Source organism: Coenobita brevimanus, chromosome 75 (genome assembly GCF_032717465.1).
Source record: "Coenobita brevimanus isolate Jiangsu-jjx chromosome 75, ASM3271746v2, whole genome shotgun sequence".
In the NCBI taxonomy this organism is placed as follows: domain Eukaryota; kingdom Metazoa; phylum Arthropoda; class Malacostraca; order Decapoda; family Coenobitidae; genus Coenobita; species Coenobita brevimanus.
Genome location: NC_137028.1, coordinates 25,335,428 through 25,355,503, shown reverse-complemented (window position 1 = coordinate 25,355,503; position 20,076 = coordinate 25,335,428). Strand labels below are relative to the sequence as shown.

Genomic DNA, 20,076 nt, shown 5'->3' with positions numbered 1-20,076 from the left:
CCTTAGTATGACATACTGTATGGTACAGGATTTTAACTCTTTGGTGTTTATGGGTAAGGTGCAAATTTCAAACACTTATTTCCATTTGACGCAGCTTGTGTCTGCGCACATTTCAACCACTCGTTACCATTCGACGCCAATTGTGCTGAATGAAATGGCCTCTGTTATTTTGGTTATGGAATGATTTGGCGTCCACTTCTGGACGAGAACAAAGCATTACTTGTGTCCCCGTATATCCCTCTGCCGTGCTCAACCCACTCTGCATTCAGCGTTGCCCCACTGCCCCAGTCAGTGTGCTACGAGCCTTGCTCGAGCGTAAGATAATTTCCTTTCGTGTCCCGTAAAATTGGCCCTAATTGACCTACACCAAAACTGTAGCCAAATAAATTCTCTATAAATTTCTCTCACCAACATTTACCATAAAAATTATATCTCAAAAAAAAAAAAAAAAAAAAAAAAAAAAAAAATTACGGCATAATTTACATTAGGCTGATATTTTTTACAACACCATAAGCAAGTACATTTATATATTCAGGATTACAGTGAAAAAAAAAATTACCATTATCGAAGCATAAATAAGGGTGTGAGGATAAATTGCTTATGAACTATCAAGTGCGTGGGAATAGCACAGTGATGGGGAGGGTCTCTCAGTGTGTGGCCTTAGGTGCCCAGGACTGTGTCCCAAGTACTCGTTTGTGGTTGGATGCAGCCTGCAATGATTGGTAACAAGAGGGTTAAGCTATTATATTATAATGGGTGGTGTGGATATTAAAGCATTATGTACGTACTTCACGGCAATCATGCAACTCAGATTGTCCATTACTGGGCCCATTAATTACCCCTTAATATTCGAAGCAGAAAAGTGCTGTGACCAAACGACGCAGAGAAAATCTGTACCGTACATAGTAAGCCAATGTATTATCAAACAGCAGTTTCAGATGCCACACACATTGGAAAATAAAGATCAATAGCCATACGACATATCATGATACTGTGTGCAACAGCCTGTAGATTATCTAGACAAAGCTTCACAATTAACATCACAGGCAAGGCATTGTACTCTGCCATCGTACAGGCAGGAATGGCCTCATGGAATGGTCACCCACTCCTCGACGGTTAATGCCACGTCATCCACACACACTACAGTATACCACATATGTCAATTACAGCAATGAATAAAAATATGCTAAAGCACATCATACTTTATTTATATTTATTACCATACACAATCAATCCCTACACAGGACCTTGGGAAAATACTTAGAATTTTTACAACTCCCCGGAGCACTGACGTCCTGATATTCCGACTATGTCATCGACTTTCATTTTTCCCTTTTTTTCCCAAGCTAGCAGATGATATCCTACCAAACGGCAGATCTGAGTGGGACTGTGGGAGCTGAGTGGAGCTAACTATGTATGACGGGAGCCAAGTGGAGTAACCAATCACAGCAAGCCGGACGCATGACGTCAATGAGCAGGAATGTACCGCATAACTTTGAGACAAGCACCAAGTTGCTTGAGGTTTGTCACAGAGTTGGTGACAGCGTAACTTCAAAACTGTGTTACTCAATGGTACGTTACTCAAGACTGAAGTGTATATGTAAGTTCTTTGTATAAGAACAGGCAGTCTTCATTTAACTCTCTCAGTCTGGGACAATTCCAGTACAACACTTACCCTAACACCAGACAGTTTTGTGCTGCTGATAGAGTCATATGCAGTACACGGAATTGGTGGCTGTGGAGGCTCAAAAGAAATCATTGTCTCATTACTTCACAACAATGACAGATGAACACAAACTGAGCTCTTAGAATACTGGTTTTCATTCAGACATTCCTAATTATATGTCTATGATGTGTTCCTAAATATCAAAATATTTTTCCAAACACATGGTACAGGTACTGTAACAGAAGAAAACTAACATATCAACTCTACAGGCAGCAATGGAAATGTATTAGACAATTCTATTTAACCAGCCGCATGCCGGCCACTCCCAGCCCTAAGTGGCACCCCCGTGCCGGCCATTTTTTTTTTTTTTTTTTTTTGCTAAAATGATAGATTTTGATGTGAAAAAAAAGAATATGACCATAAAAACTCACCGGAGGCTTGAAGTGCGTTTTTCGTAGTCTCTCTGGCCGCCCGCAGGTGTGAGCGGGCGGGGAATCCCCAGTGGCGGTGAGAGAAAACCTGTTTTCTGTGCAAGGCAAACTCAGGTATTCTTGCCAACCTGACTCAGGGAAGGTATAGGAATGGTCTTAACACTTTTCTGTCCACTTCTTACCCACAAAAAAAAAAAAAAAAAAAAATCTTATTATTTCATAAAGAAATCATGTTTTTGGGGGAAAAAAATCACTTACTCATGCAACACTATACACATCACTGTGAATGCATTGTCTTGCAGTTACGAGAAAATATGCATAACTTGACTTCACAATGTACAGTCCTTTCACTTAGAGTAAATTATTTACAACATGCCTTCAGTATACACAGACATTACCAGAGTATTTTTGATCCTCTCACTGTGAATATATCGTCTAACACTTACGAGAACATACGTAAAACTTTACTCCACAACGTTCAGTCCTTACACTTACGAGAAAATATTTACATGTCATCTCTGTATGCAGTACTTATAATAACACTTACTGAGCATTTTTTTCGTATTTACAACACTTTTTGAGCATCTTTTTATCGCTCGTCATTACCACACTATTGTTTTTCAATAGTTAGCGAGAGTGTGGTACTCCTCGAAGCGTGGGTATACGCACAGTCCTACATCACACTTGGCACACAAATACCTTGAGTCCTTCCTCTGAGTACGTGGCCTTACAGTGCTGTTTGCACACACGTGACACCTCCGCTGGGGATTCTGATGTGTTGCACTTGGAGGGACGATTTTGGGGAAGTGTCTAGAGGTGTGGCAGTGGTGTGGCGGTGGTGAGCAGCACTTCTATCTTCCCCATATTCCCCCACTATCTCCCGCACCAGCTCGCGAATATACCCCTCAAATGTCTCTTGGATGCCAGTGGTCTGTGTGTGGAGATAGTGAGCGTTGAGGACGGTGATGTCGAGGAGATGGAAGAATAATTCTTTATACCACTTCATCGTGGGCCTGGCACAGTCAACGCTGGAAATCATGGTGTCTGATTGATCCACCTGTCGCATATTCACATTGTATGCCAAGACAGGTTCTGGTTTCCAGATGTGATGCCGTCCTTCTGCCCTGTAATCTATACTGTCTGTGCAGTGTACAAGGGGCCGATGAACAGACAAGAGGAGGAATACTTCACGGTTGTGGTGCCATGCTGTTGCGAGGATATTATGTCTATCTATCTATCTATAGCCCGACGCCCTAATCCCGCAAAGGGTGGCCGCAGACAAAACGTCTCCAAGTCACTCTGTCACCCACCATTTGACTACCATCCCCCCAACTCACCCCCCCCTCCCTCATATACCTCTCAACTCCATCCCTCCACCTCATCTTCGGTCTACCTCTCCCTCTCCCTCCCTCCACCTCACCTACATACGCCCTCTTAGTCAGTCTTTCATTCTCCATTCTCTTCACATGTCCAAACCACCTCAGCGTATTTCTCCTAATCTTCTCAACCACATCCACATCCACCCCACAGCGTTCCTTCACTTCTTCATTCGTCAACCTGTCCCTCCAACTCACTCCACATGCTCCTCTCAAGTAACTCATTTCCACTGCTCTCACTCTTGACTTGTTCCCCTCTTGCAAGGTCCATGCCTTCACCATGTGCCGATGGTTCTTCTTTACAGCGCCACACAGACCAATTTCGTGCAGGTGAAGGTACCTGGCGAGAAGGGGGCTTGTGTACCAATTATCGAGGTATAAGACATGCCCACGATGAAGGTATTCCTCGATCATCGTTTTTACCACAGCCCCTGAGAGTCCCAAACTTAAATCTTCTGTGATGTCCGTCTGAACACCTGTGTACAGGACTAGGTCCTGCACATACCCAGTCTTACAGTCACACATCATAAAGATTTTGAAGCCAAAACTGTGTCTTTTCCTGGGGATATACTGACAAAAAGCAATATTACCTCTCCATAGCACCAGACTCTCGTTTATGATGAGGTCTCGGTATGGAGAGAAGGAGGTACGGAATTTCTCTCAAGGTGATCAAAAACCAGACATATCCTCCTCATCCTGTCCATGTTGTTTGCGTCAGCAGGGTCAAGGGTGTCAAATAAATGAAGGCGGCTCAGGATGTACTGAAAACGATTCCTTCCCATCACCTTACCAAAAAATGGTGCCACCATTACTGGATCCACAGTCGAATACGAGAGAAGCTGATTTTTTTTCAATATCCCCATCAAAAGCACAAGTGCTAGGAACACATACATTTCACCTAGGGTCACGTCAGGTTCAAACAATCGGCTGTGTTGTGTCTGTGTTGTTCCCCCACGTTCAAATGCAGCAAAGGCATTGGTCAGGGCCACAATCATCAAAACAAACTCCACAGGAAAGTAGTTCCTGAAAAAGTCAAGCCTACTGGAGGTATGGTAAAGTTCAGGGACACTACACCCCGCCTCATTTTCGTGGGTGAATGGGTGAATGTGGGGGACAAAGTCACTACCGTTCTCCCACTCCCACGTCGTTTCCTCATCATCATCATCATCGCCTCCGTAATCCTCGGGTTGTGGGGAAGCATGGGAAAGTGTGGGGAATGGGGGAAGAGTTTCACGTGAGGTGCTAGGTGTGGGGAAGGCGGGAAGACTTTGTCCTGAGGTGCTGGGCTGAGCTGGGTCACGGGGAGGCAAGGGAGAGCGCGGGCGAGATGAGTCTCTCTTCCCCAACAATGGAACTTTCCCAAATCTTCCACGCTTCCTCCTCACACTTTCCTCCCCACGTGGTGAAATTCTTTGCCTCCCCAACCACCCCTCAACTTCAGGACTACCTTCCTCCTCCCTTTCCTCCTCATCATCGTGATGTGAAAGGCGACGACATGCAGGTGGCCTCCTACCACGTGTTGCCCTAGTGTAGCCCACATACCTGGATTTTCTAGGTGAGGGAATTTCGTCATCACTACTACTTTCCTCCTCAGGCTGGATGTAGTCCTTATCCTGCATGTCGTCATCCTCCAGATCACTTTCCCCAGTGTAGGGAACCCTCAGGAGGTCCTGAATCTCCTCGTCAGAAAGACCGCAGCGAGACATCACTGCACTGTATGACTGACACAAGCAGAATGAGGCAGAGCGAGCATGAGGCGGGAGCGCGTGGGTGTATAGGTCAGGCCGCCTGAGGGTGGGCAGAGGAAGGGCTGCCCTACAAGCACACCAATTTTTGCGTGCCTAGCTTGAAAATTGCGGTCACAATGAATTTTTGAAATTGAGACCGTTTTAAAACGGCACTGGCACTGAGCGCGCAATTACAACAGACCGTTTTAAAACGGCACTGGCACAGGGCGGGTTAATTAACTATGGGTTTAATAGCAATAAATGGCATTACAAATGGGGAATTATAATGAGGACTAATAGTATTTCCTTTCAGATCAATTCAAATCCAGTGAAATGGCACCAAGATTCCTCTTATCGAATCCCTATTCTGGGGTTGGTCATGGAACAGCTAACATTTTCAATGGACTGGGAGCTAAACCAGTACCAACACCAGGTGATTACTTCCTAAGAGCTGTTGGAAAACTTGGGAAAAAAGTAAACATGTTTAATACTATCTGTGGCAATCTGGAGTCTCTGCCTGGATTCTGACTTGTGGCTGAGTCTCCTGCCCTCAAGTGATTAATGAGTGGCTACAGTTACATTTCACTCTTGTGGTATGGTAGGTTTGTTCTCTTTTGACAGACCTGGACCACTCTCACAAGATTATTATGCTGTGGCTGCATGAAATTCACTGAGCCTTCGTTATGAGGTAGAAATGAATCTCCTTAGTAAACAAGTTGAATAAGACCTCTGATCTAACTACATCCTGCAATCACCTCAGATGAACGGGGTTAGGGATCTCTGTTATATTTGAGTAAATCAATTATAATACCTCTCATCATCACTGGTGGCTAACCATCAACTACCTTTCATAGCAACAACACTTACACTACACTACCTATCATATAAAAAACAGAAACACGCACCAAGCGCTTCAGACAGTGGGCGCGTTTATGTCCAAGAGCGCCACACTTGTGACATGTGGGTGTAGGTGGGTGGTGGTTGGGACGGCACTGGTGGTCATGAGGCTGACAATGGCTGCAGGTGGAGCAATGCTGCCACGATGGTTTCACACATTTACCACACTCATCGCAATGCTTGTAAGTGCGACCATCCTGAAACGATAACAAAGCTATATTACAGTATTCAATTTACCTTCACCTACATTTTCACCAATTTGGACCTTGGTTTCACATACCTCAGTGGCAGAGTATGATACTGCTATGGATCTCCATCCTTTCCTTAGCACTCTTATGTAACTAGCACCATATTTTGGTGTTAATCATTTGTCACAACTCTGAATTCAAGTTAGAAACGTGGCAATTTTAACCCAAGTTAAAATGAAAACAATACCAGTACACAGAGTTCCTTTTCACTAACCTATTGATGCATATGGCCAGGGCTGCACCTCTATTTTATCCTTTTAGTTAACTGAATGGCTCTATTCCATAGGCATTATGAAGAGCAGCTCTGAGTGGATAGTATGATCTGAAATGTACAGCTAAAAATTTTTTTTGACGGCTTGAATGATGAATGGATGGAAGTTTGGTCCATATTTAGTAAAGTAGTATTGCCTGCCTGCAAAAATCTGTGGAATTAACTAACAGCCTTTCTATCACAAAGTTTACAAATACCATCATCTTTGTTTTCATAATGTTACTAAGCCCACAATGACCCATTCTGACTGAAAGGTCAAAAATATTTTTTCACATATTTTTGCATGTCACAATTTCCAACCATTTCGCGCCAATGTCCCGCGCGTGATCCCCAGTTTCTGTTTACAGTAATCCCTGTACTATCCAGATGCCAACTATCCGGACTCCCCACTTACCGGATGTTGTGGACCTGGACCTTCGGAACCCAAAAATGGCCAAAAAAAAAAAAAAAAGCAAAAAATTCCCCCAAATCCAAATTTTTTCCCACCCGCAATTTGAAACTGGCGAGTAGTGCCAAACAGCTGTGTTTATGCACGGCCCTTTCACCCCTTCCTTCCTTCCCCCTCACCAGTTACTGCTTAATCAACGTCATGAGTACATGTTCATCGCAATGGATGCCGCACGTGCTCATTTTTGTGAATAAACAGTGAATAAATTGCAATAGACCACATGGGAATTTGCAGTGTTGTGCAGTGTTAAGAAATCAGAATTTAGAGTGCAAAGGACTGTGTGGAGTGCAAAGTGGCGGTTGAAACTGGTGTGGCACAATTAAGAACAGAATGTGCAGTGTTAAACAATTATAACTCACAGTGCAAAGAAGTAAGTGTAGCACAACACTGGATTACTGTACGTGCTTAAAGAGCATTTTCACCACTGCCAGAGCCTTAGAGGAGGCAACTACAGACGTGCTGTAAGTACCCTGTACACTGCTAAATATTTTCCATACTCACTTCTAATTCCTCATTCTTGGTTCCTTTTCATTTATTTCATGCTTTATGTCCATTCTTGGTGTGAATATGGTCTTAAATAGGTGCTATGCATGTCCGGTAGGGAGGAGTTATTGAAGTGGCTTTCAAAGTTAGGCTGGGTTAGGGTCCATAAGTACCAGTCCAGGAGGCAGGGGCCCACTATCCAGACAGACCCACTTTCCGGACATGCCTTTGGCTCTATTATATCGGATAGTGGAGGGATTACTGTATTTATTTACTTATTATTATTATTTTTTTTTTTTTACTTTTCTGACACTCTCTGAACTTACCCTGACCTAATGCAAAATGAATTAGGTCCATCCATCCATCATCAAATCTTATGTTGCCCCATGAGAAGCACAAAAGCCTGGGGCTAGGCAAGTTGGTCCTGACATTTAAGATGGGAGTGACCAGCTTCATTCATCCCTGAGTGGAATTATGTGGGCAATAAACCCCAACCACCCCACAGATATAAACCTACACAGGCTCAATCCGATTGAAGAGCCTTAATTACCTACTAAACCACCAGGCGCCATAATTTTATTACAGTAAAACCTTGATATAACGGACTTCAATAGTCCGGAATTCACTTTTATCGGACTTGAGGAGCTACCGGACTAAATACCTATATATTGGAAAAAGTCTGATAAAGCCAAAAGGAGTCTGGACTGCCTGATCACTTCAGCTATGTTTACCACAATAAGGTACATAAAAAACATGTTTATCAGTGTATAGTACAGTATTATTATATACATTATACCATTTGATCATTGTAGTGAAGTTAACACAGTACAGTACCACAATGGTAGTCAAAACAGTTTAAAAACCATTCATGCGATCCAGACAAATGTCTGATATATCGGAAAAAGCCCGGTTTAGCAGAGGAAAGTCAGGATGTCGCTTTTATTGGAATTTCGCATTTTTCGGAATGGTTTGGCCTCCTTAATGTCCGTTATAGTGAGGTCTTACTGAATATGATTACCATCCAGCACAGTAAATGGTTTCCTGGTGTACAGGAAACCATTTGACTTGTCACTCAGTGTAGAGTCACTCATAGGCAAAGGAAGAGGAAAGAATGAAGGAAAGAAAGACAGAAGAGCGAGTGTAAAGTCACCCACAGGCAGAAAGAAGAGGAAAGAATGAAGGAAGTAAAGACAGGAGGGGAAGGAAGGAAGGAAGAAAAGAAAAGGCAGTCAACCAAGAGCAGCACTACATCATGTCAGTGGATGGTGAGCGCCTCCACCTACCACTCCCTGAGCAAAATTTGGTGCCTAACACAAAACATACAATTGGTGCATATTTCTCAGATAAAACATGTTACTATGTTCATTGTCATTCAGTTCAGAGTCACTGAAGGCAGCACTACACTGACTGCATGAAGGGTGATCCCAGAGTACTGCATTTTTTTTTTTTTTTTTTTTTCTTTGACATACTAAGGGTGGGGACATGGCATGTGAGAGGAGTGAATGATGAAGTGAAATAGAGGGAGATTGCTCAGGTGCTTGAGGATGCAAGAGTGGATATATGTGGATTGACTGAAACTAAATGGTGGTGGTGAAAGGGTGAGAGAGTGGGAATATGGTTTTGGTATTTGTGCGGGAGTTAATGAGAATGAAAAGCCAAGAGAGGGAGTATGTGTGATGATATGCAAGAAGTGGAAGGACAATATAAGAGAGTATGGAACAGTGAGTGCAAGGATTGTATGGGTGAGGATGAAAGTAGGTATACAAGCGTAGGCGATTGTATGTGCGTAAGTGCCGACAGAGGACCGAGTGGCAAGAGTGAAAGATGAGTTTTGGGTGAGTGTAGAAGCATGTATGGACAAATTTGAGAGGAGCGAGAGAGTGCTTTCGATTGGAGACATGAATGGCAAAGTTGGGAATGTACGAGTGGATGGAGTGGTTGGTCAGTGGGGTGTGCCAGCTGAACCAGATGGGAATGGCAGTGCTTTGGTGGACATCTGTGCTGGTAAGGGGTTGACAATAGCCAACACCTACTTTCGGCATAAGATGATCCACAGGTATACAATAAGAGTAATGAGCAGGATGGATGATGAACCTGTTCACCGAAAGGCAATGATAGACTACGTGTGTGTGGATGAGCGAATGAGAAGAGAAGTGTTGGATGCAAGAGTGTGGAGAGAATGGGGGAATGGAGTCTCGGACCATCACTTAGTGATGGCCAAGGTAAAGCTGCAGAGTAAATGGTTGAACAGCCGAAGGGGAAGACAGGAGGAAACAGCTCCTGTGAGAGGAGTGGAGAAGTTGGAAGATAGTGAGAAAATGGCAGAGTATAAGAGCATAATGGAAGAAAGATTGAGAAGGTATGAGGTAGAGCAGATGGAAGGGGTGGAAGACAGAAGATATTCATGGAAGAGATAGGCACAATGTGTGAGGTGGTTTGTGGAGTGAGGAGGAGATGCAAGGGTGTGCAAGGGACAGCATGGTGGAATGATGAGGTGAAACGAGCTGTCGAACAAAAGAAAAAGGCATATAGTGAATGGTTACCGAGTAGAGGTAGGGGAGAAGATGAGAGAGAGAAGAGAGAGGTATATGTGAGCAGGAGAAGGGAGGTGAGGAGACTGGTGAAGGAGAGTAAGAAGAAAGTGGATGAAGAATTTGGGAGGAATCTGAGTGTGAAATGGAGGGAGAGTAAGAAATTGTTTTGGAAGGAGGTAAAGAAAGTAAGGCAGTGTGAAAGGGGAAATAATAGGGGAGTGAAAGATACAAATAACAGATTGTTGGCGGAGAAGAGAGAGAAATTAAGATGGAAGGAGCACTTTGAGGATTTGTTGAATGTAGAGAGTGAGAGCAGTGCAAGTATAAGTGGTTGGGGAATGGCTGGGAGAAGAAGAGATGAGTGGAGGGAGGAAGAGATCAGTAGGGCGGAAGTAGTGGAAGCAATGAAGAAGATCAAGATGGGAAAGGCCCCAGGAATTGATGGAGTGTGTGGTGAAATGCTGAGGTATGGGAGTGAGATTGTTGTGGAGTGGATATGGAAGTTGTGTAGATTGGCTTGGGAAGAGGAAAGGGTTCCAGAGGACTGGAAATCTGGTATAACTGTTCATTTATACAAAGGAAATGGGGAAAGAGAAGTATGTGGTAACCATAGGGGTATTTGCCTTCTTACTGTGACTGGAAAAAGATATGGAAGAATACTCATTGACAGGGTTAGGCATATGACAGAGGAGCTAGTTGGAGAAGAACAAGGGGGATTTAGGAAGGGAAAAGGGTATGTAGATCAGATATTTGTTCTAAGATGTTTAGTGAAGAAGTATCTAGAACAGAGAAAGAAAGTGTATGCTGCCATCATGGACTTGGAGAAAGCTTATAAGAGAATAGATAGGCAAGGTATGAGGAAGGTATTAAGAATATATGGAGTGGAGGGGAAATTGTTGAATGCTGTGAAGAGTACGTATGAAGGAGCTAGGGCTGCGGTGCGAGTGGATGGAGAGCTGAGTGAGTTCTTTGATATCAATGTGGGACTGAAACAGGGTTGTGTGATGTCTCCATGGCTGTTTAATATATACATGGATGGGGTTGTAAAGGAGGTTCAAGGTAGGGCAGTGGATGTGGGGGGGGCTCTAATGAATGAGGGTGAGATTTGGAAGATTCTAGTGTTTCTGTTTGCTGATGATACATTATTGTTGAGTGAAGATGAATGGGAGATGCAAGGTTTGGTGAATGAATTTGGGACAGTGTGTAGGAAGAGGAATCTGAAGGATAATGTAAGCAGGAGTAAAGTTATGGTGTTTGAGAGGGATGAAGTCACAGAATGTACAGTGAAGTTGGGTGGTGAGGATATGGAGAATGTGAGTGCATTCAAGTACTTGGGTAGTGTGATGAGTAAGGATGGAACGTTGGGGAATGAAGTGTGTGAAAGGGTACAGTAAGGAGGGAAGGTTGTTGCTTCACTGAAAGCAGTGATGAGAAATAGGGAGGTGAGTATGGAAGTTAAGAAGTCACTGCATGATAGTATTGTGATCCCTACCCTGACGTATGGAAGCAAGGCGTGGACCTTGCAAGAGGGGAACAAGTCAAGAGTGAGAGCAGTGGAAATGAGTTACTTGAGAGGAGCATGTGGAGTGACATGGAGGGACAGGTTGACGAATGAAGAAGTGAAGGAACATTGTGGGGTGGATGTGGATGTGGTTCAGAAGATTAGGAGAAATACACTGAGGCGGTGGCTGAATCGGTAGAGAGGCGGCCTGCAGTCCTGATGGACCCAGGTTCAAATCCTGGCTGGGGCAGGGAACAGTTTAAGGATTTGAATTTCATAAAAAGCAGACTTTCCTGATCTATCAGATGACCCGCTGACATGTCATAAAAGTACCCCCGCTAATACCAATACACCAGTCCTGTATGAGACAGCCTTAGCATGTATTCAATATGGATGGTGGGTGTTAGCGCCGAAGTGGTGACATGTGGAGGTGTAGGAGGACTACTGGGCCTTGGGATAGGCTACTGCCCCTGAGATATAGGCCCTGAAGCCTTTGCCCAGAGTCGGCAAAAAAAAAAAAAAAAAAAAAAAAAAAAAAAAAAAAGAGGAGAGAATGAAGAATGAAAGACTGACTACGAGAGTGTATGTAGGTGAGGTGGAGGGAGGGAGAGGAAGGGGTAGACCAAGGATGATGTGGAGGGATGGGGTTGAAAGGTATATGAGGGAGGGGGGGATGAGTTGGGAAGATGGTAGTCAAATTGTGGGTGACAGAGAGACTTGGAGGCATTTTGTCTGTGGCCACCCTTTACGGGATTAGGGCATCGGGATCGGACTATAGATAGACAGATAGATACTAAAATATAATTCATTCTGTAATTCATTACTTTTTTATTAGTCAACTTTATCCCCCTCAATAAAGTCACATCTTCACATTTTATTCTTTCTATGATGATAAGAGAGATTTTGCTCAATATACAAAATCATCTACAGGTAAGCCCTTAATTCAAGCGAACTTTTTTCACGTCGATTTTGGTTATCCACGAATTTTTCGTATAATAATTAAAACAAAATTATAGTATTCAAATAAATAATTGTAATATACAAGAGAAATAAATAAAATATAAAAATGCCTGCCTTCTGCCAGTGTGCATACATATATGTATATGTGTGTGTGTGTGTGTGTGTGTGTGTGTGTGTGTGGGAGGTCGGTCTACCAATGCACCACACAGTCAGTTTAAATCCGACGGTCAAACCATGCGTGACTCGCGAATCGTTATTTGTGGCTTATTTTTCTGCCTTCCAGTGATTGCTTGACTTGTCTGCCAACATGGGGCCTAAGCGTAGTGCTAGTGATGCATGTGGTAACACACCAAAACGGACTGTAACGTGATGTTGCTGACAGAAAGTTGTGTTGGACAAACATAAGGGAGGAATGTAGGCGACAACTCTCCATCAGGACGATTCCCCGTCATTTATTTACATAGATGATACCAGCCAGAACGTCTCAGTACTGGAACTTGATTCTCCCGAAATTGCCCCACTTAAAATACAGACAAGATACGTAAAATCCATCCTAGACAATTTACCTACCAACAAAGCTCCAGGCCCTGATGGAATTCCGCCAATTGTTTTGAAAAAGTGTTCCCCTGAACTTGCCTCTGTCCTAGCTAAATTATTCAGACTATGCATATGTACTTCTTTATTCTCAAATTCATGGAAAGAAGCCAATATCCACCCAGTTCCGAAGAAAGGATGTTCGTCTGACCCCTCCAATTACAGACCAATAGCTGTCACATCTTCTCTTGGTAAGGTATTTGAAACTTTAATTAATAAGCATATTGTTAAACATCTTGAATCCAACAACTTAATTAGTGATAGACAATACGGTTTTTGCCAAGAAAGATCCACCATTGACATACTCAATCTCTTAACTCATACCATCCATCAATCAATTGATCTTTTTGGAGAAACTCATGCAGTAGCTTTTGATATCTCTAAAGCTTTCGACAGAGTATGGCACCTTTCCCTGCCGTCCAAACTCCCTTGCTATGGACTAACGTCTTTCGTTCCATTGATTTCTTCTTATCTTTGTGACAGGAAAATAAGAGTAAAAGTAGATGATGTATAGTCGAATTTCCACTCAATTAACGCTGGCGTGCCGCAGGGATCAGTTCTGGCGCCAACCCTATTTCTGGTTCATATTAATGATCTCTTATCTGTCACTCACAATCCCATTCACTCATATGCAGATGACTCAACACTACATAGTTCATTCACACTCAGACATCCATTTACAAAGTCTAATATCTCTACCTCTCAACTCAGTACAGCCATCTCCATAAATCAAGATCTATCTACAATCAGTGCATGGGGACAAAACAACCTTGTCTCTTTTAATGCTAGCAAAACTAAATACAGTATATACAGTTTACTAATAGACAGATATTGCCAGATTCGTACATTACCTTCAGTGCTACTAATATTCCCATCTCCAAAAGTATTGAAATTCTTGGTGTCTCACTTAACAGTGCCCTCAGCTGGATCTCTCATGTCAGATCACTTGCTAAAACCGCCTCAAAGAAACTTGGATTATTGTACAGAGTCCGTAACTTCTTCGCCGATGAGCAGTTAGCTATAATTTATAAGAGTCATGTGCGCTCTCAGCTTGAATATTGCTCAACCTTGTGGAATGGTTGTGGAGAGGTTGCATTAAGACAACTAGACAAAATTCAGAATAAAGCTGTTAGAATCATTAACAACCCTGCCATTACATATAAACTACCTCCCCTGCAAGTAAGAAGGAATGTTGCCTCCCTTGCATTATTTTACAGATATTTTTTTGGCAAATGCTCAGACGAAGTTGCGTCCATGGTGCCACCTCTCCATGCCTTCCCTCGTGCTACACGGGCATCTGGTAGCGCTCATGACTGGAATGTCACTCAACCATATTGCAGAACTTCTGCCTATCAGAATTCTTTCATTTCCCGAACTGCATCTCTCTGGAACTCGCTTCCCCAGAGTTGTTTTCCTCCAAATTTCAACCCACAACTATTCAAGTCTAACTGTTACAGATATTTTATGAATGGAGGACACCAGTAATCTGGTGTATGGATTATTTTTTTTTTACCTATTTGTTTTTCCTTCCTCAGTTCTGTACAAAAAAAAAAAAAAAAAAATTTATTTGGCAAGTACAGTACACTAGTTTTTTACTTATATGAGTTATAAAATCCCCCTCAAAATTAGTTATTAAAGTATTAATTAATCAATAATAAATATATTTATAGAATGACAGGGAATCGTCTATGATTTGATGGTGAATTGACTTCATGGTGAATTGTCTTGGAACCGTGTGTTTGGGGTGAGTCAACTGTTCCAACAATAAAGAAGGAGGAACGTAGCATACGGGAGACAGTGAAGGCCAGTGTACCAGACTGTGCTAAAATGTCTCCACCTGTGCCTGTGAACTGGCTTGGAACCGTATGTTTGGGGTGAATGAGTCAACTGTTTGGACAATAAAGAAGGCAGAATGTAGCAAATGGGAGGCAGTGAGGGCTTGTGCACCAGACTGCAGAAGTGTCTCCACCTACGCCTGTGCTTGTCAGGTTTCAGTGTTAAATTTCTTAACATTTTTGTAGTTTTTCATACTTTATGCTAGTTTATAAGGTGTATGTAGTGCATAAACAGTATTATTCTGATGTAATATAATTAGTAGACATGCGTAATTATGTGCACACAAGGGCAGAACATATACGCGAATTTACCACATACGCGAAGGGTCTGGGAACATAACCCTCGCGTGAATTAAGGACTTACCTGTACTGCCTGCATCTCATAATTATAATGCAGTACAGTACAGTATATTCTAAAAACTAGTTATTTGAAAACCACTTTAAGTCAGAGTGTGTTCCAGGAAGCATGATGGTAGCTTATCAACAATCATCATCATCATCATCATCATCCATCCTATGTCGCCCCACAGAGGTGCGTAGGAACCCGGGGCTAGGCAAGTTGGTCTGACATTTAAGATGATAGTGATCAGCCTCACTCATCCCTGAGTGGCATTACATGAGCAATCAACCCCAACTATCCCTTGGATATAAACCTTCACCGGCTCAATCCGACTGGAATGCAATAATTACCCACTAAACCACCAGGTGCCAAAATTTGGTTATATGGTTACCAACCAGTGTAGTAAATGGTTTCCTGGTGTACAGGAAACCATTTGGCTTGTCACTCAGTGTAGAGTCACCCACAGGCAGAAGGAAGAGGAAAGAATGAAGGAAAGAAAGAAAGAAGAGGGAGTGTAAAGTTACCCGTAGGCAGAAGGACAAGGAAAGAATGAAGGAAAGGAAGACAGAAGAGGATGGAAGGAAAGAAGGATGGAGGAGAGGAAAGGGCAGACATCCGACAGCAGCACTACATCGAGTGAGTGGATGGTGAATGCCCCCACCTACCACAAACAGTATTTTTAAAACATGGTCATCCTGGAAGTAGCGTAATTATCAAAATCCATCTGATGTGATCAGGTGTATCTGTAAGTAGTGAATCATAAAGTTCATGGTTATATTAATAAAATAACTGACATAGAAAAGTAAATGATTGTGCAAGACATTTCAATCATGATTATTCTCTGTACCATACATACATTCTGATGGCTTAACAAGGAACAATGATGCATTACAATGTGCTATCCAAAATTTACTGGACTATTGCTATATAAAACTGAAAACCCACCACAGCTTCAACTGGCCGCCATCACCTTCACGGTCATTCCCCTGCGCACTGATACTCCAGTCCCAGCACTTCCTCCATTGCTGGAACACCCTAGATGTCCTTTCTGACGAATGTCAAGCTATCTATCTATCTATCTTTTGCCAGATGCCTTAATCCCGTAAGGGGTCGCCACAAATAAATCGCCTCCGTGTCGTCCTGTCCCCCGCCATTTCACTGTCCTGCTCCCAGCTCACACCCCCTTCTCTCATATACCTCTCGACTCCATCCCTCCATCTCATCCTTGGCCTCCCTCTCCCTCTCTCCCTCTCCACCTCACTCACAAACACTCTCCTCGTCAGTCTCTCGCTCTCCATCCTCTCCACATGGCCAAACCACCTCAATGTATTTCTCCTAACGCTTCCCATCACATCCACATCCACACCACAATGCTCCTTCACATCCTCATTTATCAGTCTGTCCCTCCATGTGACTCCACAGGCTCCTCTTAAATAACTCATTTCCACTGCTCTCACTCTTGACTTCTGTCCTTCCAGCAACGTCCAAGCTTCACCTCCATACATTAGAGTTGGTATCACAAGACTGTCATGTAGTAACTTTTTCACTTCCATGCTCAATTCCCTGTTTCTTATCACTGCTTTCAAGGAACCAGCAACCTTTCTTCCTTGTTATACCCTTTCAAGCACTTCACCCTCCAAACTTCCATCCTTACTCATCACATTACCCAAGTACTTAAATGCACTCACATTTTCCATTTCCTAATCATCCAACCTCACTGTACATTCACTGACTTTACGTCTCTCGAAGACCATAACTTTACTCTTCCCTACACTCACCTTTAGATTCCGTTTCTTACACACTCTCCCAAACTCATCCACCATGCCTTGCAGCTTCCCTTCGTCTTCACTTAACAACACAGTATCATCTGCAAACAACAGTACAGGGAGTTTCCAAACACTGCCCTCTCTCACTATGGCCACTCCAACATACACTGCCCTACCTTGTCTCTCATTTATAACTCCATCAACGTACAGACTGAACAACCATGGAGACATGACACATCCCTGTTTCAACCCAACCTTCAAATAGAAAAATTCACTCAGTTCACTATCCGCACGCACTGCAGCCTTAGCACCGTCATATATACTCTTCACAGCATTCAACAACTTCCCATCTACTCCAGATATTCTTAATACTTTCCACAATGCTTGTCTATCCATCCTGTCATAAGTTTTCTCCAAATCCACGAAGGCCGCATACGACTTCTTTCCCTTCTCTAGAAGCTTTTCCACTAAAGATTTAAGAATGAATATCTGATCTACACGACCTCTTCCTTTCCTAAAGCAACCTTGTTCTTCTCCAACTAATTCCTCTGTTATTTCCCTAACTCTTTCAATAAGTAATAATAGTAATAATAATCTGGCCTTTTGTTTCTCAAAAGCGCCAGTTCTTCCTTTTGGGAATTCACTAGCGCACGACACATACATTATTTTTACAATTACAAGAATTGTGACATTTCTTGTATATAATACATGCTGCATCATATATACATGAAAGTGGCAATAATTAAACCCTATATTCATCCGTCATAGTACCTCTCTCCAGGTCATAGCATTTTGAAAAAAGAAAGGCTTTAAGCTGTCTCTTAAAGGATTCAACGGTAGAGAGTTGTCTTATGGACAATGGCAATCTGTTATATAATCTAGGGGCTCTGTATGCAAAAGAACGATCAGAGAAAGAAGACTGGTGAATGGCTCCTGGCTCATCAAGACACAAGGAATCATCTTCATTGCGTAACATCACACCCGGGCGTGTCGATGGAAGTTTTAACAATTCAGCAAGATACTTCAGTTCACCAAACTTAAGAACCTTGAATGTAATAAGACACAGTTTAAATTCAATTCTAGCCTTTACTGGTAACCAGTGCAACTCAATCAGAAACGGGGTAGCTGAGGTTCTTGGGAGGAGACCAAAGATAAGCCGTGCCGCCCTGTTCAACAGACTGAACTTTTGTTAGTATATTATTTCAAAGACCAACCCACAGTGAATTACAATAATCAACACGAGACAAGACCACTGCATGGACCAATGTTAAGAGGCACCGTCTATTCAGGAATTTTCTCACAGAGTACAGATTTCTGATATGCAAGTTACACCCTCTTACAACCTGATTAATATGTTCTTTGTAATTTAACTTAGAATTAAAATAAACACCCAGATTTCGAACAGAACTGACTGGATGTAGCTGTGACACGCCAATGTTCAAAGCCATGGCATTGTCAGTGTCATCACCCCTTCTGTTTCTTCTGATGATGATGATCTCAGTTTTACCATCATTCAGCTTAAGTTTCCTCTTAGCCATCCAAATCTTAATATCAGACATTAGAGATTCAAACTTTGTCTTAGTATCGCTGATATCTGACATCTTAACATAGAGCTGGGTGTCATCAGCATAAAAATGATAGGACACATCATGAGCATCAAGTAGAGACGATAAACTACTTGTGTAGATAGTAAATAGAATTGGACCCAAAACTGATCCTTGAGGGACTCCAAATAGAAGAGGAGCAGAATCAGAGCTAGCGTAATCAACAACCACTCTCTGAGATCTGTCCGACAGATACGACTTAAGGAGCAAAAGGGCACTATCACGAACGCCATAAAAATACAGATCATCCAACAATAGTTTATGATCTAATGTATCAAAAGCTGCAAACAGACCCGCCAGAACTGGGAGAGAGGACATCCCACTACAAGTGTTTGCCACCAAGTCACTCTGAATCCTTGTTAGTGCAGTTTCAGTTAATGGTATTTTCTGTATGCTGATTGAACAACAGGAACAACTCTGTTGTGTTCCAGTAGTGGTACGAGTTGATCGAGTATGGCCCTCTCAATAATCTTGGATAAAAAAGACAGGTTAGAGACGGGACGATAATTTGTCATGCTCTCGACATCAAGGCCAGGTTTCTTAATTAGGGGCCTAAGCAAAGCACGTTTCTCAGACTGCACAAACACTTTCTAAGAAGCATCTATTTATTATGTTGCAGATTAAGTCTGCAGCATGCTCATACACATCAGGCAGTTGTGACATGTTACACGGATCGAGTGAGCAAAATGTTTTATTAAGTTCTCTGATGTAACATTTGACTTTGTTTACATCCAGCGGATGAAATGTTGAAAGCAAATGATCCCCGGTGCACCATGGCTGGAAGTCAACTGAGTACGCTTCACTAGGAGAACTGCTGTCTAAATCACTTCTTATGCGAAATATCTTACTTGTGAAAAATGAAACAAAATCAGAAGCCAATTGGGCATCAGATACAGAAGTTGGTTTAACAATTACATTCCTCTGACCAACCAAATTGTTCACAACTGCAGACAGTTTTTTTTTTTATCACCACCACATGAATCAACTTTTATTTTGATAATACCTAGCCTTTTGGGCTTTTACAGTGTGAACGACTGCTCTTCTCGCAAAAACATAACGCAAACGAGTTACTGCGGTCTGCTGCAAGCGCCACTCACATTCTGCCCTTCTACGTTGTCTACGCAAAGAATTAATGGATGGACCATACCACGGACAATTATCACGTACAGTGATTGTTTTTACTACCTCAGGACAATAATGGTCAAAAATTGACCTGAGCTCATTGTTGTAAATATCAACCAATTCACCTGAAGGAAGACTTGAAGAATCGATGGAGTTTAAACGCTGATCAATTTCAAAACACATCAACTGGCAGTCAACATTGTTGTAATTTCTGAACCTGATGACCTTTTTATATGAAGGGGATTTCGGGACATCAAAACTAAGAGTGATCAG

General features: G+C 42.5%; 1 protein-coding gene across 1 annotated transcript in view; it reads right to left on the bottom strand.

Annotated features, from left to right (window-relative positions):
• Positions 1–647: 647 nt before the first annotated feature.
• LOC145408092 (rRNA N(6)-adenosine-methyltransferase ZCCHC4) overlaps positions 648–20,076 on the bottom strand; it is a 139,737-nt gene continuing 120,308 nt past the window's right edge. The window contains exons 9-12 of the mRNA XM_080278900.1: positions 6,106–6,294; positions 3,753–3,813; positions 2,098–2,225; positions 648–710 (exon numbers count right to left, since the gene is read on the bottom strand). Of these exons, the coding sequence (XP_080135026.1) occupies positions 648–710; positions 2,098–2,225; positions 3,753–3,813; positions 6,106–6,294 (441 nt within the window). The remainder of the gene's footprint in view (positions 711–2,097; positions 2,226–3,752; positions 3,814–6,105; positions 6,295–20,076) is intronic.